Source organism: Chanodichthys erythropterus, chromosome 12, assembly GCF_024489055.1.
Source record: "Chanodichthys erythropterus isolate Z2021 chromosome 12, ASM2448905v1, whole genome shotgun sequence".
Taxonomy (NCBI): domain Eukaryota; kingdom Metazoa; phylum Chordata; class Actinopteri; order Cypriniformes; family Xenocyprididae; genus Chanodichthys; species Chanodichthys erythropterus.
Window position 1 is genome coordinate 9,929,978 of NC_090232.1, and position 21,990 is coordinate 9,951,967.

The following is a 21,990-nucleotide window of genomic DNA, read 5'->3' on the forward strand; positions in this document are numbered from 1 at the left end:
AAATTTGACTTCTTTTTCTGATGGCATACAACTTTATAATACTAGAAAAATTATTTGTTTAAATAGCTACCTGACTTTTCCTCAGGGCTCTGTACTGAGTGGAGAAAAGCCATTTCCTATAACAAAGTGAAGGAAGTGCCTCCAAATCCAGTTTCGTGTGGCAATAACCGGGCCACATACTGTATAACTATAGCTCTGACTGGAAGACATAAAATAATCAGGTTTGTTAGGTTCAGGTAAAAGGATGTTTCTTTTTATTTCCTACAAATACATGCTGTGGTTTGAAAGTTCATATGTGCTGGACACTAAGAAGACCAATGGAGGTAAATGATAAAAAGAAGCACAAACGGCCTTTACTGAAATATTTGCGGGGTTGTTTTTAGCATGTTGCTATGATGTTTCTAGGTGATTGTTCTTTTGCATATCACTGCCTCAAATCAAAAGAAAAACACAAGAAAAGATGAACACTTTGAATTTTTATTGCACACTACCCTGTATGTCCTCTGAAACTCTGTACAGCAGATTGTTTGGGGTCATTTAAAGAAAAGAAGCCTTAAATAGGCCGTTTCACTCATAGATATATCTTTTAGCTTCCTTTTTAGGAGCACATGTCTATATTTGAACTTTTTTGTTACATTTTGATAAGTTGTAAAGCAGCCCAGTGTTTTCGAACAGAGGGTTTTATACATTCACAGTAAAGCCACTGAATGTTGAATCACAGCTTTGATGAAATATAAGGCACAATGTTATGCTATAAATGGTAATATCGACAGCATGTGGTAGCAATTTACATAATACTGCACAATCTGTAAGCCTTGATGAATACTTTACAGTGATTTACTTCCATAATATTTTCATGGTTTTACATTTTAGAATGATTCATAAGTCTCTATTGCTGAACATATTCGATCATGTTAATTACAAGCCTGTCAGTACATGGAAAAATGTTTGCAAACTAAAGCTTAAACATGCATTTCTTCAGCATCAGAATGTCCTGAACTGTGCAAACATGCTTGTAAACAATATATACACATATGCGATTCAAAATAATACTAACATAATTTGGAAAAGTCTGAAAGGTTATGAGTTCACTTTTGAATTTGCAGTTGTTTTTGTTTTGCTCTGTTGGTCCACTGAATCACTACAAAAATATTTGCTTTAAAATGCTCAAATTCATTTTGAACGATAGGTTGTGATGGCATGGCCTACTTTAGGATGACAGACTTATTCACAACTAAAAGATTTAAAACAGAAGAATAATCTGTATGCTCTAGAAACAATATCAGCGACAACAGGCAGTAATATAACATCATAGGTAAAAATATCTATCCAATCATTAGATCAAACAAAATACACAGAATTCTTCCCTTCGGTTTGCTTCCTCTGAGTGCAACTGACCACCCTCTGGGTCAATAATAAAGAGTACACTTAAAGTGCACATGAGAAATTCAACATACAATCAATAATCTGTCATATCCTTTCTGGTTCATATTTGATTTCAGGCTGGAACCAGAACCACCACTGTCCACGTACTGAGATAATGTCAGTTGAGATGTTAAGATCATGATTTCAGCAGCAATTAGCAATTCAGAAACAGCAATGATGATTCAGGTTTACATCCAACTGATTGTGAAGTTATGACTGAGGTTCAGGCCCAAGTCTGTTACTGTCAGCACCTAGACAGACATAAAGCAATAAATACATTTCCTTAAGGCTCGTTTTGCATAAGTCTTTTTAGGGCCCCAAGGGGTGAAGGTCCCTATTGTTTTCCTATGGTAATTTTTTCTCAACCTTTTGGGCAATTTGGGGCCCTTAACATGCTCAAAAACATGCTCATTTTTTAAAATATAGAGACCTCTTGGAACTTGAACTGAATACCCCTGACCTGTATATTTTAAGTATTTAAATATTTTTTAAATGCATTACAATATTTTTTATTTATTTATTTGTAATTCAGCATACCACAGACAAATATTCCAAATTATTTTCAGCATAGCTTAATAAAAGCTAATAGAGTATCTATGGAAGCCCGTTTCCGCCACTAAAAAGATGAATTGTGACTTTTTATCTCAGAATTCTGACTTTTTAACTCGCAATTACGTGTTTATATCTCACAATTGCGAGTTATAAAGTCAGAATTCTGAGATATAAAGTCGCAATTGCGTGATATAAAGTCAGAATTCTGAGATATAAAGTTGCAATTGCGTGATATAAAGTCAGAATTCTGAGATATAAAGTCGCAATTGCGTGATATAAAGTCAGAATTCTGAGATATAAAGTTGCAATTGCGTGATATAAAGTCAGAATTCTGAGATATAAAGTCGCAATTGCGTGATAAAAAGTCAGAATTCTGAGATATAAAGTCGCAATTGCGTGATATAAAGTCAGAATTCTGAGATATAAAGTCGCAATTGCGTGATATAAAGGCAGAATTGCGAGATATAAAGTTGCAATTGCGAGTTATAAAGTCAGAATTCTGAGATATAAAGTTGCAATTGCGTGATATAAAGTCAGAATTCTGAGATATAAAGTCGCAATTGCGTGATATAAAGTCAGAATTCTGAGATATAAAGTTGCAATTGCGTGATATAAAGTCAGAATTGCGAGATATAAAGTTGCAATTGCGAGTTATAAAGTCAGAATTCTGAGATATAAAGTCGCAATTGCATGATATAAAGTCAGAATTGCGAGATATAGTCGCAATTGCATGATATAAAGTCAGAATTCTGAGATATAAAGTCGCAATTGCGTGATATAAAGGCAGAATTGCGAGATATAAAGTTGCAATTGCGTGATATAAAGTCAGAATTCTGAGATATAAAGTCGCAATTGCGTGATATAAAGTCAGAATTCTGAGATATAAAGTTGCAATTGCGTGATATAAAGTCAGAATTGCGAGATATAAAGTTGCAATTGCGAGTTATAAAGTCAGAATTCTGAGATATAAAGTCGCAATTGCATGATATAAAGTCAGAATTGCGAGATATAGTCGCAATTGCATGATATAAAGTCAGAATTCTGAGATATAAAGTCGCAATTGCGTGATATAAAGTCAGAATTCTGAGATATAAAGTCGCAATTGCGTGATATAAAGTCAGAATTGCGAGATATAAAGTTGCAATTGCGAGTTATAAAGTCAGAATTCTGAGATATAAAGTTGCAATTGCGTGATATAAAGTCAGAATTCTGAGATATAAAGTCGCAATTGCGTGATATAAAGTCAGAATTCTGAGATATAAAGTTGCAATTGCGTGATATAAAGTCAGAATTGCGAGATATAAAGTTGCAATTGCGAGTTATAAAGTCAGAATTCTGAGATATAAAGTCGCAATTGCATGATATAAAGTCAGAATTGCGAGATATAAAGTTGCAATTGCGAGTTATAAAGTCAGAATTCTGAGATATAAAGTCGCAATTGCGTGATAAAAAGTCAGAACTCTGACTTTTTTTCTCGCAATTAACTGATGGTCAGTATCTCTGTCTATAACAGTGCATCCAACGATAGCCGTGCTGCCGTGAAGTCTGAAGCTGTTGGTGTATAAAATGTGCCACTTCAGCTTTGTCTGATTTATTGCGCCTCCGCCACAGCTGATTCTTCTTCTTCTTATGATTATTATTATATTGTTATTATTGTGCAAAATTCATTAGTGTATCCATTCTGTTAAAAACAACTTTTATTGTCCAAATACCTCGACTGTAATTTGCAGAATTGCATGATTCTACCCTTGAGTTGCAAAGTTAATGAAATAGGTATTGGTTGTTTTAGTATTAAGCCCACTAGATGGCAGTAAAAGCTGTTTTTTCTCCTTGAAACGCTGTGTACAAGGTTACCGTGGAAACATTCTATATGCATATTCCTGCATAATGCATATGTCCGGAGACTAATCTTTATGTGTCTCCTACAGTAAAATCAATATTTCTTTATTGGTAAATCGGCGCTAAAAATAATCCTTTATGATGTCCTCTATTTTATGTATAAAAATAACAAAGCAGCAATCCTGATGGTCTATTTAATGTATAATAATAACGAAGCAGTAATCCTGATGGTCAGTCGCAATGAAAGGAAACGCAAGCAAAGTAAGAACTGTGAGAAATAACGTTTCACAGTAGTGAGAAAAAGTCAGAATTCTGACTTTTTATCACGCAATTGCGACTTTATATCTTGCAATTCTGACTTTATATCTTGCAATTCTGACTTTATATCACGCAATTCTGACTTTATAACTCGCAATTGAAATTCAAATTTCTCCTGATAACAAAGCATAAGCAATCGTCAGTGTATTTATAACAAGTACCTTCTAAAAAACAATATTAAAGTATATTACCTGATTTTCACGGTAAGTGAACGAGGCCTCTTGTGAATTCACCGTTACATTTTCTGGCTCCGCCTTTACCCCATAAAAGGAAACAGTTTCCACTGTGATGTAAGTAGCCTCCTCATGATTATGCAGCACCTCTGATGTCATTGTGTTCTGAAGATCATTAATAATTATATCATAATCATAATATGATAAAATCATATTACATATATGATTGTTTACTTAAACTTAAACATTTAAGAACAATCAAGTGATGCATTAAATAAAATAGCATTAAATAAAAATGTGTATAAACTAAATATATAATGAGAAAAGTTAACAGAGGTGATTACATGAAATCTGAGAAGCAGCATGTAAAACAGGTGAATAAATAACCTTTTATAACGTGCCTATAGTATGAGGATCTAATGAAAGCTTACTGAAAGTAAAGCATTCTGGTGTGCTGCAGTAAAGGTGAATGGTGCCGTTTTCTGTACCTTTTCTACTGTGAAATAGACGTAAGCGTACTGATCAGTCTCATACGAGTCAAGGGTCTCTCCGTCATCCCAGTACAAATCACCCTTGGCCACACCGTCCTCACTCAGGCTTGCAATCAGATGAAGGGGCTGACCGCTGCTCACCCACAGGGTGGTGTTCGGTCTCTAAAACACAAACATATAGACAACAAATAAACATGCCTATGGATCGCAGTGAATGGATGGCCTAATCAACTACTAGTAAACTGAGTTTTGTAAACTGAGAAAGACCATTAAAATCTGGATATAAAGTGGATTTTGTTTATAAATAAATTCTATCATTTAAAAGTTTGGGGGTAAGTAAAATATATATATATATATATATATATATATATAATGTTTTTCTTCAAAAAGTGACAGTAAAGACATTTATGTTACAAAAGATTTCTATTTAAAAAAAAAAAAAAAAAATGTTTTCAACTTTTTTGATAATAATAAAGTACCATTATTAATTATTGAGCATATGATGTATATCATGTGATAATGTGCAGCAATAATAATAATACTTGAGCACTAAATCAGTATATTAGAATGATTTCTGAGGGATCATGTGACACTGGAGGAATGGTGCCGAAAATTCAGCTTTGATCACAACAAGAATAAATACAATTTTTAAATATATTCATATAGAAAACAGTTGTTTTAGAATGTAATAATATTTCACAATATTACGGTTTTTAATGTTGAAATAATTTTTTTTTTTTTTTTGTAAATTGAGAAAACCTCCTTTACATGAAAGGTATTTATTATATATAAAATCTGGTTTATATTTATAAATAATTACATATAAATTACTTGTTAAGGAAGTCTGTCTCCATTAACTGAAAAACAATAACGTACGAATATGTATATATTGTAATTCTTTGTCACCTGTGTAGGTATGATGGATCCCTCTCTGAGATGCAGGTTGATTTTGTCCATTGGAGCCTGAAGTTTGATCTCTTCTCCTCTGCTTACCAGTGAATCACCCTGTATGTGACACAAACAAATCTGAATGTTGTATGAGACTACAAAGCAAAAGAACTGTATGTTTCTAAAAGGGTTTCTAGAGAGGATGTGACTTACCATGTGGAAATCGTACCAGAGACCTTTAGGGAAATATCCCACAACATAATCTTGTCCTGCCTCCAAAACCGGCGTGACCAGCAAACTCTTTCCCCATAGGAACTGTTTATCTATTCCATATGTCTTCTCATCGGTAGGGAACCTAAAACACAGCACAGACAGTGATTATATGCAAAGAAGTCAAAGTGAAATGATAAATATAATGTGCCTGGATCTGTTTCTAGATACTTCACTAAAAATGATAATTCTGTCATCAGATACTGCTATAACTCCAAGGTTTGGAGTAAAATATTCCTTTAAGAATTCAATGCACATACAATCGGGGTTTGAAATCACATGTGTTTATCTTACTGAAAGAGCAGTGGTGTGGCGACCGTGTGTCCACTGATGTGTGCGTGATGGAAGAGTGTGTAGAGATATGGGAACAGGGAATAACGGAGAAGGATGGCTTCTTTCATTGCTGTACGAGCTGCAGGGCTGAATGCAGTTGGTTCCTGATCCTGTTGTGAAATGACAAAACTGTTAATCCATCAGAGTCTTGCCTTTGGAATGAAACACTATAAAAACAGAATATTGCACTGGCAAATCAACAGACAGATGGGTAAATAATCAAATGAACAGACAAAAACTTCTCAAGACTGCAGAAAAACAATAAGATAAAAACAGTTGCAAAACAGCAGATCCTCTAAGGCAGCACGAATCTTAGCATTATGAGTTGTGACCAGCTGCAGCTGCAGATTTTGCTGTAGTCTAAAGCTATAGTAAACAGTCATAATAGCGTTTGGACAGGAAGAAAGTTCACCTGTTCATCTATGGAGTTGTGGTTTCTTGAAAAAGGGTATAAAGCTCCGAGCTGGGTCCATCGGACACACAGTTCTTCTGTAGTGCTGCCCCCAAAGCCACAGATGTCTGCCCCAATAAGAGGAATTCCCAGGATGTTAAATGTCAGCATACCTGGAAAAAAGAAAAGAAAATGGTTAGTAAAATTGTAGTAAATACAACACAATATGGGACTAACTCTGACCTTAGCAGAGCATGGGTGTGTGCGTTTATACCTGGTATAGATGTGGCCAGATCTTTCCATTGACTCCTGTTGTCTCCGAGCCAATGGCCCGAATACTTGCCCTGACTAGGAAACGTAGAGCGGGAAATGATGAAGGGACGCTTCCCTGTGATCTTCCTCAAAGCACTGAGAGAGACAGATGAACATGATCCACTACCGTTTCACAAACAGAAAGTGTCCAAATACTTTTTGTCTTTATTTTGAGAAGTAAACTTGAAACTTTTTGGGGGGTGAAATGTTTTGGTTGAAAAGTTTGCTTGCACCATCTTTCTTTTTAAGTGGCACTTAGTTTGACAAAAGTTTGGAGTCGTAAGATTTTTTTTTTTTTTATAGAAATTTGCATTAAATTGATCAAAAGTGGCATTTACAAGGTCACAAAAAATTCTATTACAAATAAATGCTGTTCATTTGAACCTTCTACTCAAAGAATGACAAACATGTATCATGGTTTCCACAAATATATTAAGCAGCACAACTGATTTGGAACATTGATAATATTAAGAAATGTTTCTTGAGCAGCAAAGATTTATTATATTATGATTTTAGGATTTCTGAAGGATCATGTGACACTGGAGACTGGAGTAATGATGCTGAAAATTCAGCTTTGCATCACAGGAATAAATTACATTTCAAAAAATATTAAAATCAAAAACAGCAGTGACGTAAAGTATTTGAGTAAATGTAATTAGTTACTGTACTTAAGTATCTTTTTAGCTACTTTGTAGTTTTACTGAGTAACAAAGATATTAGGAACTTTTAAACTCTTTGTGACTACATTTTTGAATAAGTATATGTACTCTTTTCTCCAATACATTTGTGATGAGTAATGCAGTTACATATTACATTTTGCATGGCACCTAACTTTTTCTGCAGCTGTTTATTTCTTCTATAAAGAAGCGATATTGCCATCTAAGGACACTGAAGGTACTATGTTTTTGTATGAGTAAAATACTTAAGTACTGTAAAAAATTAAATACTCTAAGAATTTTACTCAAGTCGTATTGGAATTGGTAACGTATAACTTGTGATAGAGTCATTTTGGCTGTAAGATATATGTACTTTTACAGTTTTTTATGGTTTTCAGTTACTCTTTACTCCTCTGGAAAACAGTTATGTAAATTGTATTAATATTTCACAATATTACTGTTTTTACATTTTTTTTTTTTTTCAAATGAATGCAGCCTTGGTGAGCGTAACAGACATTAAAAAACATTTCAAAAACATAAAAAAAAAAAAAAAAGATTACAGATACCTAACGTTTGAACGGTATACAGTACGTATATATTTTTGTGTCTTTTTTGTGTGATTGTGTGTACCTTTCAGTGGCCTTAGCTTCCATGAGTCCATACAAACTGTGTATGTTGTAGTGAGAGGAGATTTTCTGACGAGCAGATGCACACACAGTCTTGGCCTTTAATGTACCACCCAGAATACCTACAGCAAGACAATACCATGTGTCTTATTGTTGAAAGAAACAGCATGAATAATGTAGATCTCCACATTATAGCTAATACACTGATACCTGGTGTGTAGGGAGGATTTTCCAGTTCATTCTCTGGACAACCATTCAGTGATCCATCAAAGAAATTAGACGGCTCATTCATGTCCTCGAAGAAGAAACAAAAAGAAGAAGAGTATATTGGGCATATTAAAAAGCAAGATCAATGCCTGGGTAAATAAAAATAATTATGAAAGCTTGTTTCCACCACTAAATAAAAAAATAAAAAAGTTATTGTGAATTTGCATCTCACAATTCTCAGAATTTTGATATATTTCAAACTAGTAAAAGTGAGTTATAAAGCCAGAATTTTGTGATATAAAGTCAGAATTGAGTGTTTTAAAGTCAGAATTCTGAGAAAAAACGTCAGTCTTTTTGCCCCTCACAATTGGACATTATAACACGCAACTGTGAGTTCATATCTCACAATTGTGAGGAAAAATAAGAAAAAAAAAAGTCAGAACCGCAAGATTTTAACTTGCAATTGCATGTTATAAAGTCAACTGCGAGAAATCAACTTGCAATTCTGAATTTTTTCCTCACAATTGCAACTTTATATCATATCTTGCAATTCTGAGGGGAAAAAAGTCAGAATTGTGAGAAAAAAAAGTTGCAATTAACTTTTTTTATTTTTACTTCATGGTGGAATCAAGCTTCCATAAATAAATGAACCATCAAACAAGGAATAATACAAATGCAAAACATACAATCCACACGCCATCAAATGCCACTTTGTCATGAAACCTCTGCAGATTCTGGTACCACCATTCATGCGTGTCTGGATTGGAGAAATCTGGAAAAGCAGTGAGACCTGGCCAAACCTTAGAAACAAGCAACAACAACAAAAACATCTGCAGTCAAGTCATATATAATATTCATAATTAGTACATTTTAATTTAATTTTGTTTAAAGGTGCCCTATAATTAAAAATTGAATTTATCTTGGCATAGTTGAATAACAAGAGTTCAGTACATGGAAATTACATACAGTGAGTCTCAAACACCATTATTTCCTCCAGCCTATGTAAACCTCATTTGTTTAAAGGACCTCCGAAGAACAGGCGAATCTCAACATAACACCGACTGTTACGTAACTGTCGGGATCATTAATATGTACACCCCCAATATTTGCATATGCCAGCTCATGTTCAATGCATTACACAAGGGCAGCCAGTATTAACATCTGGATCTTTGTACAGATGAATCATCAGACTAGGTAAGCAAGCAAGAACAATAGCGAAAAATGGCAGATGGAGCAATAATAACTGACATGATCCATGATAACATGATATTTTTAGTGGTGTTTGTAAATTGTCTTTCTAAATGTTCCAGGTTCCAGCTGCGAGTAGCGAGGCGCTGAGTGTCTTTTTCACGCTCAAGCGCTGAGAGCTGAGAGCTCTGCGTTTTTTTATTGGTCGCCTCGAGTTGAAGAATGTTCAACTTTGAGTAAAACACAGCGCTCATCACTGTCACTTTTTAGCCAGCCATCCAATCAGAGTGGAGGAGGGGCGGGACAAATACTACACCGGCCAATCGTCACAATATTCTTGCTGTACAACATCATCAACAAACAGAAAACGGAACAAAATGGATGAGAAATTAATATTGCTGCTCTCCGAAAATACATAGCAAAGTAATTTCCCATTGTGTCAACATTTTAAGTCTGAAACAAATTACCTGCAAAATCAGTTATAAGTAACAGTGACGCAGATATTCTGTATCATAGCAACAAAGCGTCTCAACGAAAAAAAAAAAAAAAAAAAAATCGCTGCGCTGCAGAAGCGCTCTCAAGTGCTCGCAGACGGGCGTTTTAAGCAGAGCGCCTAGCGTTTTCAGCTGGCTAAAAACGCTCTGGTGGACACACGGCCTTACTGTATTCACGGAGACAAGACTGTCGTTATTTTCATTTTTAAACACTTGCAGTCTGTATAATTCATAAACACTACATTCTTTATAAATCTCTCCAACAGTGTGTAATGTTAGCTTTAGCCATGCTGCATGACGAACACTTTGTAAAGATACATTTTGAGTGTTATATTAGCTGTGTGAACTTTGTTTATGCTGTTTAAAGCAGTTCCAGGGGCAGGGAGCACGAGAATTTAAAGGGGCCGCAGCCTTAATCGGTGCATATTTAATGATGCCCCAAAATAGGCAGTTAAAAAAATGAATAAAATCTATGGGGTATTTTGAGCTGAAACTTCACAGACACATTCAGGGGACACCTTAGACTTATATTACATCTTTTGAAAACATGTTCTATGGCACCTTTAATTATAATGTTTTTAAAGCTTCCAAGCACTCTTAAAAATGCAAATTAATTACCAAGTTTCTGTTTAGGTTTCACCTGGTCTTGGACTTCATATTGACACCTATTGGTGCGAATGCAGCATGACATTTAAGTTTATTGATTACAATGCCATTGTAGAAATGTTTAATGATTAATTTGTTCAACAATCAATAAAGCATGAAATTATTTTGGAAAAGTCAGTAGTATTCATCTGGACATGTGATCATGGTGGCCAGCATCCTTATGAAAAATAAAAACAGCTGCCAGAGTCAGCACATTTTGGGGTCAGCACATTCTTCTCTTCTTCAGAAATGAATACTTTTATATAGCAGGGATGCATTAAATTAATCAAAAGTGACAGTAAAGACATTTACAATGTTGCAAAAGATTTCTATTTTAATCAAATGCTTTTCAATTCAACTTTCTATTCATCAAAGAATCCTGTCAAAAATATTTTTGAGTATTAAGCAGCACAATTATTTTCAACACAGATAAAGGTTTCATGAGCACCAAAATCACCATATTGGAATGATTTCTGAAGGATCATGTGAAACTGAAGACTAGGGTAATGATGCTGAAAATTCAGCTTTGATCACAGGAATAAATTACATTTTAAAATATATAAAATAGATCTTTTAAATTGCAGTAATATTTCACAATATTACTGTTTTTTACTGTATTTGTGATCAAATAAATGAATACTTGGTCAGCATAAAAAAAATAAAAAAAAGTACCTTCCCAATAAGGACGTCTCCATTTGAGTCATTGATGAAAATCCCTCTCTTCTTTCCTTCTTCATATGGCCAGTAGGAGCCAGAAGGCTGAGAGCTACTGATGCCAGGATCCTGATGAGGAAGCGCAAAAGAGACAAACACACAAACTGCAGTTTAAATCAAGCACACTTCAGCTAAATCCACAGTGACACATCCAAATGCTTTACTGAAGGTTTCAACATTCAGTTGCCAAACAGGCCTCATGACTGTCAGTGAGATTCTAATGCAACACAAAAGAGACGAGAGCCGAATGAGGAAGTGTGTCACATGGATTTTTAATAAACTCACAAGACATAAACGTTCCTCTCATTTTGATTTTTAGTTGATTTGCTTTCTGCAAATAAATCTATTGACAGTCCCCACAAATTACTTAAGCCACACTGAACATGTATAAATGTCACTGCATATCAAATCATGCGACATCTTCACACAAATGATGATCATTTGAGCGGAAAACTGTGCAATGATGTTCAACCAACTGGTGATTTTTAGTGGTTGTATGCAGTAGGTTGTCACGGTATCAAAATTCGGATCTCAGTGCAAATTTTAAGTCTTGTCTGTTTGTTATTCCTGTCAATCATTGAAGTTTCCAATTCAATTGCGCATTTAAATTCGGTTGTCAATCCAGAAACTTTGCAGTGTACTTTGCAGTATGAAAAACTAAACTTGTGAAAACCCCCGTTGTAATAAAAAAGCACTTAATTGTACAATGAATCTCTTATTTACATTGTGTTTACACTTCTTTGGTTATAATGAAAGGATTCGCAAGCTTGTGCATTTTCAGTGGTGTTAAGCGGATTCTTACTGAGTAGTACCTCTGATTAGGGGTGTGACGAGATCTCGTGGCACGAGATCTCGCGAGACTAATATGTGACGAGATTTCTCGTCGAGGCGAAAAGTAGTCTCGTGATGTTGCCATGACAGTTTTTGGATGATTAGGAAAGAATATGCCACTGGTTCGTTTACATTATGCCTCCACTGTCGTTTTGCTTTGTATTTAAATAAAAAACATTTAATTCAGTTGGATAACGGTCGCTGCAGCTCCATATTTACAGCGTTACGCGCAATCGCTGAAAGTGAAAGTAAACGTGAGCGCGCATTCAAACGCGATGTCAATACCCCACATTTTGAAAGTGGCTCCCTGATGAATGCAAATATCTTCCAATATGAAAGCTATTTTAGGCTGGGCAGTGTAGTTGTAACCATCTCTCAGCTCTGTATCAAAGAAAAATTTGGTCTTATTTGCACTTTAAATATATTGAAATAGTGTGATTATGGTTGCATTTATTGTAAAGTGTTACCATAGAAATGAATAACGGTTTTCTCTTAATCTTATTAAGCACAAACAATAAGGTTTCATTTGTTAACATTATTAATGCACTGTGAACTAATATTGAAAATGAACAATGAATGACTATTTTTATTAACTAACATAAACATAGATTAATAAATACTGTAGCAAATAAATTGCTCATTGTTAGTTGATGTTGGTTAATACATTAATGTTCATAAATGAGACCTTATTGTAAAGTGTTACCATTTTTATTTATACTGTTTTTACTTCTATGATCAGTTTGTGGAAAGGAGTTCAGTTAGGAGGTCAAAGGTTGTAGAAGCTCATAAATCATGTACAGTAAGGTCTGAAGAGACTGAAATCATACAGAAGAGAAGTCAGTCAGTTGAGTTAGTGGCAAAACCTTTTACAGTACTTGAGTATTGTTGTCTTTTACTGCATATGATAATTCATACTGACATTCATTACAAGATGATTAGTTAAAACATTTCAAATACACCTGCAGAATATTTTTTCTAGTCATGCATTTCGCCATTGAGGATTTCTTAAATAGTGTGTAAAAATCTTGTCTCGTCTCGTCTTGTGAGATACCCGTCTCGTCACACCCCTACCTCTGATAGGCCATTGAGTTCAGGTGCTCAACAGATATGATTGTGATTGGCTACAATGGTCAACACTTGTAAAAACATACTGTAAATACAAACTGAAACCTCTGACGCTCAGAGATAGCTCAAAAAAACATGAAAGAGAGCATTTTAAAGCAGTGGATAATGAATACACCTGGTACTCGTTACAACCAATACTGCAGAAATGCTGGTATCGTCAACTTTTTAAAAATTTTTAGTACTGACTGGTACCAGTTGTAATGGTATGTTTGACAACCTTAGTATGAAGTGAGTTCCCCTATCCACTTCAAGATCATTTAGGTGTCCAAGCAGAGTAACCTAAGGTATAGCTCATAGTCATTCAAAGTGTGTGTGTGTATGTGTTTGTACCAGAATCATGACGTAGTGTTGATCATGTCTGTGAAGGTCTTTCACAAGGTCAGGTAGGGTGGAAAAGTTCATAGGCTCATAAGTGAAGTCTAGAGCACGATCCATGTAGTCAATGTCATTCCACTGAACGTCCTGAAAGAAAAAAAAACAACAACAATTTGCTTTGTACAATTTGCACAATGCTAAGTCAGTGTTTTTCTGTGGTTCATTACAAAAGCAGAAATCAGACTTCTCTTTGTGTGTCAGCAATATGAGGCAAAGGATCAAGAACCATATGCAACATTAAAATTGACTACATTTCAAAAGAGCTGTTTTAATGTCCCTGTAAACAACAAATATTTGTATTGGGGGTAAACTAGCATTACAAATAGCCAACAGTATAAATTAGTTATATATAATTATAGTATGCATTCATATTTTTCATTTTAGTGTAAATTTTAGTCATTTTGTTATGTGCTTTTTATTGTTTTTGTTGTTTTTTAAATATTTCTATAAAGCTTTAAATTATTTGTATTGTCAGTTTGTTTTATTCATTTTAATCACTTCAACTTATTTCATTTAACTGCCAAGACAATATTTCTAATCTTCATTTAATTTTAAGTTATAAGATTTTCATCAAGCTTTTTAGCTTTATTTCAATATACAAAAAAATTAAGTGTTAGTTTAGTTTTAGTTTAGTTTAGTGGGTAGTTTTAGTTTTAGTTTTAGTTAACAATAACACTGATGGAAACAGATATATGTTTATGGCATTCGGTTTTTGCTTCATCATTTTCTGTACTGAAATATTTTTCTTAATGTCTAACGAAAGTGCAAATCTGGTGAGCTACAGCAGGAGATTTCAAATTCTAACCAATCAGTAAACATTTGACTATGAACCATAATTACCTACACTACCTATAAAACTACCTAAATTCACCAAACCAACAATTAATGAAAATGATCTAACAGCTACTGTATAGTACCTGAGGTATCCCATAATTCCGCATTTCTCTCACAACATTCCAGGTTTTGTTGCTAGACTTGTAGCCCCATCGGCAGAGATGATAGCCCAGAGCCCAGTAGATGGGCATTGCAGGCTTACCTAATAGAAAAAAAGAGAGGATACAATCATTAGTTGGTGAACTTCAGTTTCTTCATGTCAAAATGCTTCTCAAATACTGCTGATGATGCTTGCTGACCTACAACATCCAGGTACTGTCCAATCACAGAGACGGGATCCGGGCCTAGGAAAATGTAAAAGTCGAGGATCCCACCAATCATACGCCATGTGAGAGCAGGTGCAGGCTGCAGAGCCACATCTACATGGCAGATTATTTACAAATGTTAATAAAAAGTTCAGACTTACAAAAAGGTGATATAGTATTACAGTAACAGTTTTCTGAACATGGAAGCATTCTAATACCATATTTTTTGATATGCAACAATCCAAACAATTCCCGATGGACAAAATCAAGCCTGGGTGTATCATCATGACCAAATACAAGGCTTATCTTAAGCATTACAATAAAACGAACGTCAAAAATAGGTGCAAAATAAACAGCATACTGATTACGGATTCAACCATTAGCTCAAGATCATGCTAGAACCAAGTGTGCATGTGTGTGATGATGAACCCACCCATTGCATTGCTGTTGAGCATGAAAAACCCATGTGATATTCCATCAGATTCCACAGAAAGATAAAAGGGATGGACGCCATAGAGGTTGGTCAGCTCCTGAAAGAACAATCGAGAAGTACAGAAAATCAAGTGCAATCTAGATCATTTATTAATCTGTGATGTTTGCACTTTGCAGTCCTTTTCAAGGGCTCATGTAATATAGTCAATGTCACAAAATATGCATAAACAAATGTGAAATACTGATTTTAAAAAGTTTGAGTTGAAAGCTTCAAGCTTCCATGAAGAAAAACAGTCTATTACAACACAGAAAACAATGCCACTAAATTCCAATCAGACTAGCAACAAGTTGAACTCATCAGAAAAATTACAATATTAATTTGTATTAACATTATACAGTTACACTACTAATTCAGTTTTTTAAGTAAAATTTGAAAGAGCACAGACTGATTATTACATCAGAAGGCAAAAGTCATGTTATTACCATGGGTGGAACATCTCGAGCCCACATGGTGAGTGTGTTCCACTGAACGTCATGCAGAAAGTTGGAGCGATGTTCACCCAGCCCATATATGAAACGTGACGGTAATGATGTGGACATCTGCAGGAACTGATCCGCATAGAAGAGAGGAGCTATGGATGTATTCAGCCTAATGGCATGTGATCATGTTAATAACTCGATACTGATACAGAGACATGTTATATACTGTAGATTTCAAAACTAAAGTTTTCTGGTCATCATTTCTAATGTAAAAGAAACTAAATGTGTTTATTTCTAATGTTAGATGACAATAAACAGTACTTACAACACAGTTCCTGTCTGTGTTCTCTTGACAATCAGCCCGAAAGGTTCTTTGATGAAGTCTACGGTGTAAGAAGGATTCGATGCTCTTTTCTGAACCACAGGAACATCTATAGGCACCTCGTACCTCTTTGCATTTGGGTCTGTTATCTGTATGAGACAAGTGAATATTATGAAACAATAAATAATGTGCAACATTTTCTAATAGGGACATACAGATATTAATATTCTGACCAATATCAATAAACTGTTATATATTGTCATAATAAATAAATGGTCGGTCTTAAATTCTATACTATCTTGTCTAAATAAACTGAAAATAAAGCACTAAAAATTTAAATAATTGATTGTAAATGCTACAAGTGAAAAATGGCCATTATAATTATAATGCAGTTATAATATACAATATGAAAAATGGATATTCCTTTTGTTTTCGTGATTTGCCAAAGATTAAATTTAAAAGTGTAATTGAGTTAGTGCTTGAAAATTAACTTTAGGTTAGAGTTAAATAGATTAAATAACCAATAACTGACTATATATTTTATACATTACCATTCAAAAGTTTCGGGTCAGTAAATACTTTAGCAAGGATACATCACATTCATTAAAAGTTACAGTAAAAACATTTATAATGTTACAAAAGATTCTGATTGCAAATAAATGCTGTTATTTTGTTAAATTTCAATTCATCAGATAATTCTGAAAAAAAAAAAAAAAAAAAAGATCTCTGTTTCCACAAAAATATTAAGCAGCACAACTGTTTTCAACTGTGATAATAGTAAGAAATGTTTCTTGAGTAACAGATCAGCATATTAGAATGATTTCTGAAGGATCATGTGACTGAAGACTAATGATGCTGAAATTCAGCTTTGCCATCACAAGAATACATTACATATTGGTCAATATATTAAAATAAAAAACAGTTATTTTAAAATGCAATATTTCACATTATTACTGTTTTTACAGTATTTTGATCAAAGAAATGCTGCTTTGGTGAGCATAAGAGACTTCTTTCAAAAACATTAAAAACTTTTACGAACCCCAAATTTCAAAAATAGATATAAATTATTAAAGGTTACAATTATTCAATTACACATCTTCAAATAATTAAAAATAAACAGTTTTTGTATTAATTAAAATGATTATATAGTAAATATCAACAGATCTGGTACCAATATATTGACCACCCCTATTTTCTATCTGATCTTTAATTGCATTTTGGTGGTCTGTGAGTGATATTAATGCTAACAGACAATTCAATGTCAGCATTAATAACCAAAATATTTTGAGTGATCACAAGCAAAAAGAGCCAGTAACATGAAGACCAAAAGTGCTCTCACCTTCACACGCAGTCTGTTGTCTTCCTCAAACAACACTTCCAGCTGCAGTGCATCTATGTCTTTTGGATAATATGTCTTACTGTTCCGGAGCAGTTTTCCCAACTTCCCCATCTCTGTGTCAATAATGGACACCAACTCATAGGATGGATAATCAGGTGTGTAGAAACACCATGGCACTCCATTCCGTCCCGATGTCTTAGCCTGTGACCGCTGTATGAAGCAGCAGTTTCGAGCATGGCACATCTCCTCGGTGACCACCACGCCTCTCTCAGGATAGCAGTCAAACCTCCAAGCTTCTGGAATCTTCAAGCAGGACTGTGGCTGTAGCCACGTCCCGTTTGGACTTTTAGCCACAGCAGGTGGAGGGAGTCTATGGGGTTCTGTGGAGGGTGGATTATGAAACCAAAATATAGTTCCAATCAGCCAAACACCAGAGAGAACCACAATAAGTCCTCCAAGGGTCAGCAGGGCAACGGTGATGGAGCAGCGAGGGCTCTGGGGCAGCAGGGGCTGTTCTGGGTCTACTTCCTTCCCATCTGTGTCCGTTGAGTCATCAGGATCCAATAATGCTGCTCCAGAGAAATGAACCTCCTCAGGGGTGAGTCTCTTGTATGACACCATTTCAAACGCCTGAGTATAAATAAGGTAAAAAGACAACAGAAGACAATTAACAGTGTTTGGCAAAGCAACAACATCTCTAACCGTAAGAATGTAATGGTTATACTTTACAATAAAAGGTTGCATTTTTTTAACTTTATTTAAAGGGAAAGTTCACCCAAAATTCTGTCATCATTTACTCACCCTCAAGTTGTTCCAAACCTGTATGAATTTCTTTCTTCTGCTGAACACAAAAGAAGATATTTTGAAGAAGATGGGTGACCAAACAGTTGATGGGGCCCCATTGACTTCTATAGTATGGAAATTCTTCAAAAAAAATCTTCTTTTGTGTTCAGCAGAAGAAATAAATTCATGCAGGTTTGGAACAGCTTGAAGGTGAGTAAATGATGACAGGATTTTCATTTTTGGGTGAACTTTCCCTTTAATGATAAAAATCCAGGCATCAGCAAGTTCTTCAGCAGTTTCAGCCTCTGTAGGGCACAGCTATAAGGACACTATATATCTGCCAACATTAAAGTGATATTTCACCCAAAAATTAAAATAATGTAATTTATTACTCACCCTCATGTCGTTCTACACCCGTACGACCTTCAGAACACAAATTTAGATATTGTTGATGAAATCCAATGGCTCAGTGAGGCCTGCATAGACAGCAATGCCATTCAAAACTCTCAAGGTCCATAAAGGTACTAAAAACATATTTGAAACAGTTCATGTGAGTTCAGTGGTTCAATCTTAATAATATAAAGCGGCAAGAATAATTTTTGTGTGCCAAAAAAACAAAATAAAGACTTTTCAACAATATCTATATGGGCCAATTTCAAAACACTGTTTCAGAGCTTTATGAATCTTTTGTTTTCGAATCAGTGATTCGGATCTCCTATGAAACGGCTAAACTGATGAAATCACGTGATTTCGGCGCTCCGATACAGTGATTCGAAATTGTAAAGCACTGAAGCAGTGTTTTAAAATCGGCCCACATAAAATTGTTGAAAAGTCTTTATTTTGTTTTTTGTGCACAAAAAGTTTTCTCGTTGCTTTATATTATTAAGACTGAACCACTGAACTCACATGAACTGTTTCAAATATATTTGAATACTATTTAATTTATTTAATGTTATTATATCCATATAGACCTTGATTTTGATCTTGAGTTTGAATGGCATTGCTATGGAGGCCTCACTGAGCCATCGGATTTCATCAACAATATCTTGTGTTCTGAAGATAAACGAAAGTATGAGACATGAGGGTGAGTAATAAATTACATTATTTTCATTTTTAGCTGAACTAACCCTTTAAGTCCCGCTAAAAGTCACGTGACAGATGTCACAAAGAGGTCAACACTTTCTGAAGTGCGTAAAACTGTAGATATTTGGAAGAACTATGAGGGAAGTGGCTACTGAAGATAGCTTCCTATAGGAGAAGAAATGAGACCAAATGTCATACTCTACCTCTTCTGCTGAAAGATTCATGTTCTTTGCTCTTTTCACAAAACAGAAAAGCAAGCATGCATAAACAAAGCTACATTTTGAAATCATAAAACATGTTTTAATCAAGAACATTTGAGTGAATATTGCCCAGGTATACTAGTTCTCAGTCTAGTTGTAAATGCACTGTTGTCCAGAACGGCTAAGTAGGGAGTTCACAAAGTCCCAACATTAGATTGACAAGCCTTACAGAATACAACATATTAGTTATGATGTCCTGGAGAGGTCAGAGTCCAACAAAACACTATCTATACAGAGCATACACACACATGCCTTCAAATATTATACACATCATGGGTGAAATAATACTAACAATGATAATATGTTTTTTTGTTGTTGTTGTTTTGTTTTATTGCATGTTTTTTATTAGTAGTAGTACTATTTTTAAGTAGGCTACAATGGATTTCTTGTTGCTGTTGTTTTGCCATGTTCTTTGAAGCTACTTGGAGTAAATATCATTGTATATGAATATACACTTGTTAACACACTTATAACATGTTAGTACTACAGAATCTCAGTACCATGGTTATAATGGATAAATATACTCTTTTAAATTACTGCATATATCTTCAGATAAAAAATGACAGGCTTTGTACATGTTAGAAACATAGTAAGTAAAAACAAACAAACAAACAAACAAAGCTGCGATTAAATGAACCATCGATATGAATCTCTTTGGAAAGAGGTACATAAAGCTCATGTTTATCGGTGTTATTTTTCCATGCGACATTTTAAATGAATCCACGTCGTTAAAATGACACAGAACAACATATATGTGACATTGCTACACATTATAAACAAGACGGAGCTCACACGAAACATCAAACAACACATAACTTACAAGAGAAAAATGCACATTCAAATGAACTTACTTCTTTTGCAGTCGGAATATGCAGGATATTAGGAGGTTTTAATGTTTGACACACTACATTACATTAGTGAATATCCTATGTTATTTGCACAGGTAAATGTCACGGGTGTTTCATGTCCTGTGAACTTAGTGTTGCTGCGTGCCTTATCACAGTACCAATGGAAATCCGATTCGGCTCCTTTAGACGGATCAGTAAACGATTCACTGATTCACTTGAGTCATGACTCAAAAACCTCCCTGTGTCCCCCGCATTTTCCATGTGATCTTTGATGCGTTGATGTTTTGTAAAATGTTTTATTTGTTTTTTTACAATTTGTCTCTTACTTCTCAGTTGTACACCTCACTCTGCGAATCGGTTCGAATTAAACATCCAAAAGAGCCGGTTCAAAATAACATTTCTTCATGATATTATTCAAGTGTGTGACGCTCGCTCAACTGTGAGTTAATCACTGCCATCTACTGGCCTGGAAACAATAGGGCTTGTAAGATAAACATTCAAAAAATTAAAAAAGAACCAATTAAAATTCAACTGCAATTAAAATTTGAATAAATGATGAGAGAGAAAAAAAATTACATTATAAATAATATGTTTAGGGTCTTAATTAAAGCCTTATGTGTTCGTGACATCAGTCCAGCAGATGGCAGCTCAGACTAATAAGTGGAGTGAAAGTGGCTCCACATAAAATGTAAGTGTGATGTAGGTTAATAAAATATTTATGTAATATATAACACTGAAGTAATAATATAATATAATGTGTTGATGGTGAACAAATTCAAATGCCCAACTATTATTGGGGCCTTGAAAATGAGAACAGCCTGAAATGTGTTGTCTTCTTTTGATTCAATTGTACTGTCTTTGATCTATGTTGATTGAATTCAGTTTGATTCAACAAAGGGAAGGCAGGTCAGTCTTTGTTCTGAGCTGTAAGGTTATTAAATCCTTGGAAAACTGAAAATATAGCATGCATTTTTGTTTTTTGTTTTACTCTTGAAATCTTGTAGCATATATGACTCGTTGGAATCATTTAGATCCGTAGACAAAATATTTTATACTCAACTGTATTCAAGCACCAGACATATTATAAAGATCATAGATGGCTTTTGTTGTTTTTATTATCAATGTTAAGAGATTTGCTCTGAGCCGCATGTTGTTATTAGACGATTTGACACAGTAATCTTTCTCTCTCAAGTTCTCCCACGCTACAAATGATTCCACCAGAGAAATGAAAAACTCGAAGTCGGATTTACACCACAAGCCTCCTAATTGTCGAAATATTGTCTTGTTTGCCCACGCATTACCCTCTAATGCTAGATGATAATCTCTGCCTTATGAGGCCCCATTATAATAAAGGTGAAACAAATCATTTTCAGTTTTCAACCCTAATTTACATGAATATTTCTAAAACCACAAACCCTCCAGTCAAAATTAAATTTATCTCAGGATAATGT

The 21,990-nt window shown here is 34.6% G+C and overlaps 1 protein-coding gene across 1 annotated transcript; it reads right to left on the reverse strand.

The window, feature by feature from the left end:
* Window positions 1-274: 274 nt before the first annotated feature.
* On the reverse strand, window positions 275-20,709 carry gaa2 (alpha glucosidase 2). The gene is made up of 20 exons (XM_067404271.1): window positions 20,543-20,709; window positions 17,566-18,195; window positions 16,230-16,375; window positions 15,908-16,073; window positions 15,426-15,522; window positions 14,987-15,106; window positions 14,771-14,889; window positions 13,809-13,940; window positions 11,481-11,591; window positions 9,168-9,281; window positions 8,485-8,569; window positions 8,279-8,396; window positions 6,955-7,088; window positions 6,702-6,853; window positions 6,251-6,399; window positions 5,900-6,041; window positions 5,705-5,803; window positions 4,796-4,960; window positions 4,326-4,472; window positions 275-1,676 (listed from the first exon to the last, which is right to left on the reverse strand). Exons 2-20 carry the CDS (start codon window positions 18,184-18,186, stop codon window positions 1,614-1,616), a joined length of 2,880 nt encoding a protein of 959 aa, XP_067260372.1. The 5' UTR covers window positions 18,187-18,195; window positions 20,543-20,709; the 3' UTR covers window positions 275-1,613.
* Between the last annotated feature and the right edge of the window lie 1,281 nt (window positions 20,710-21,990).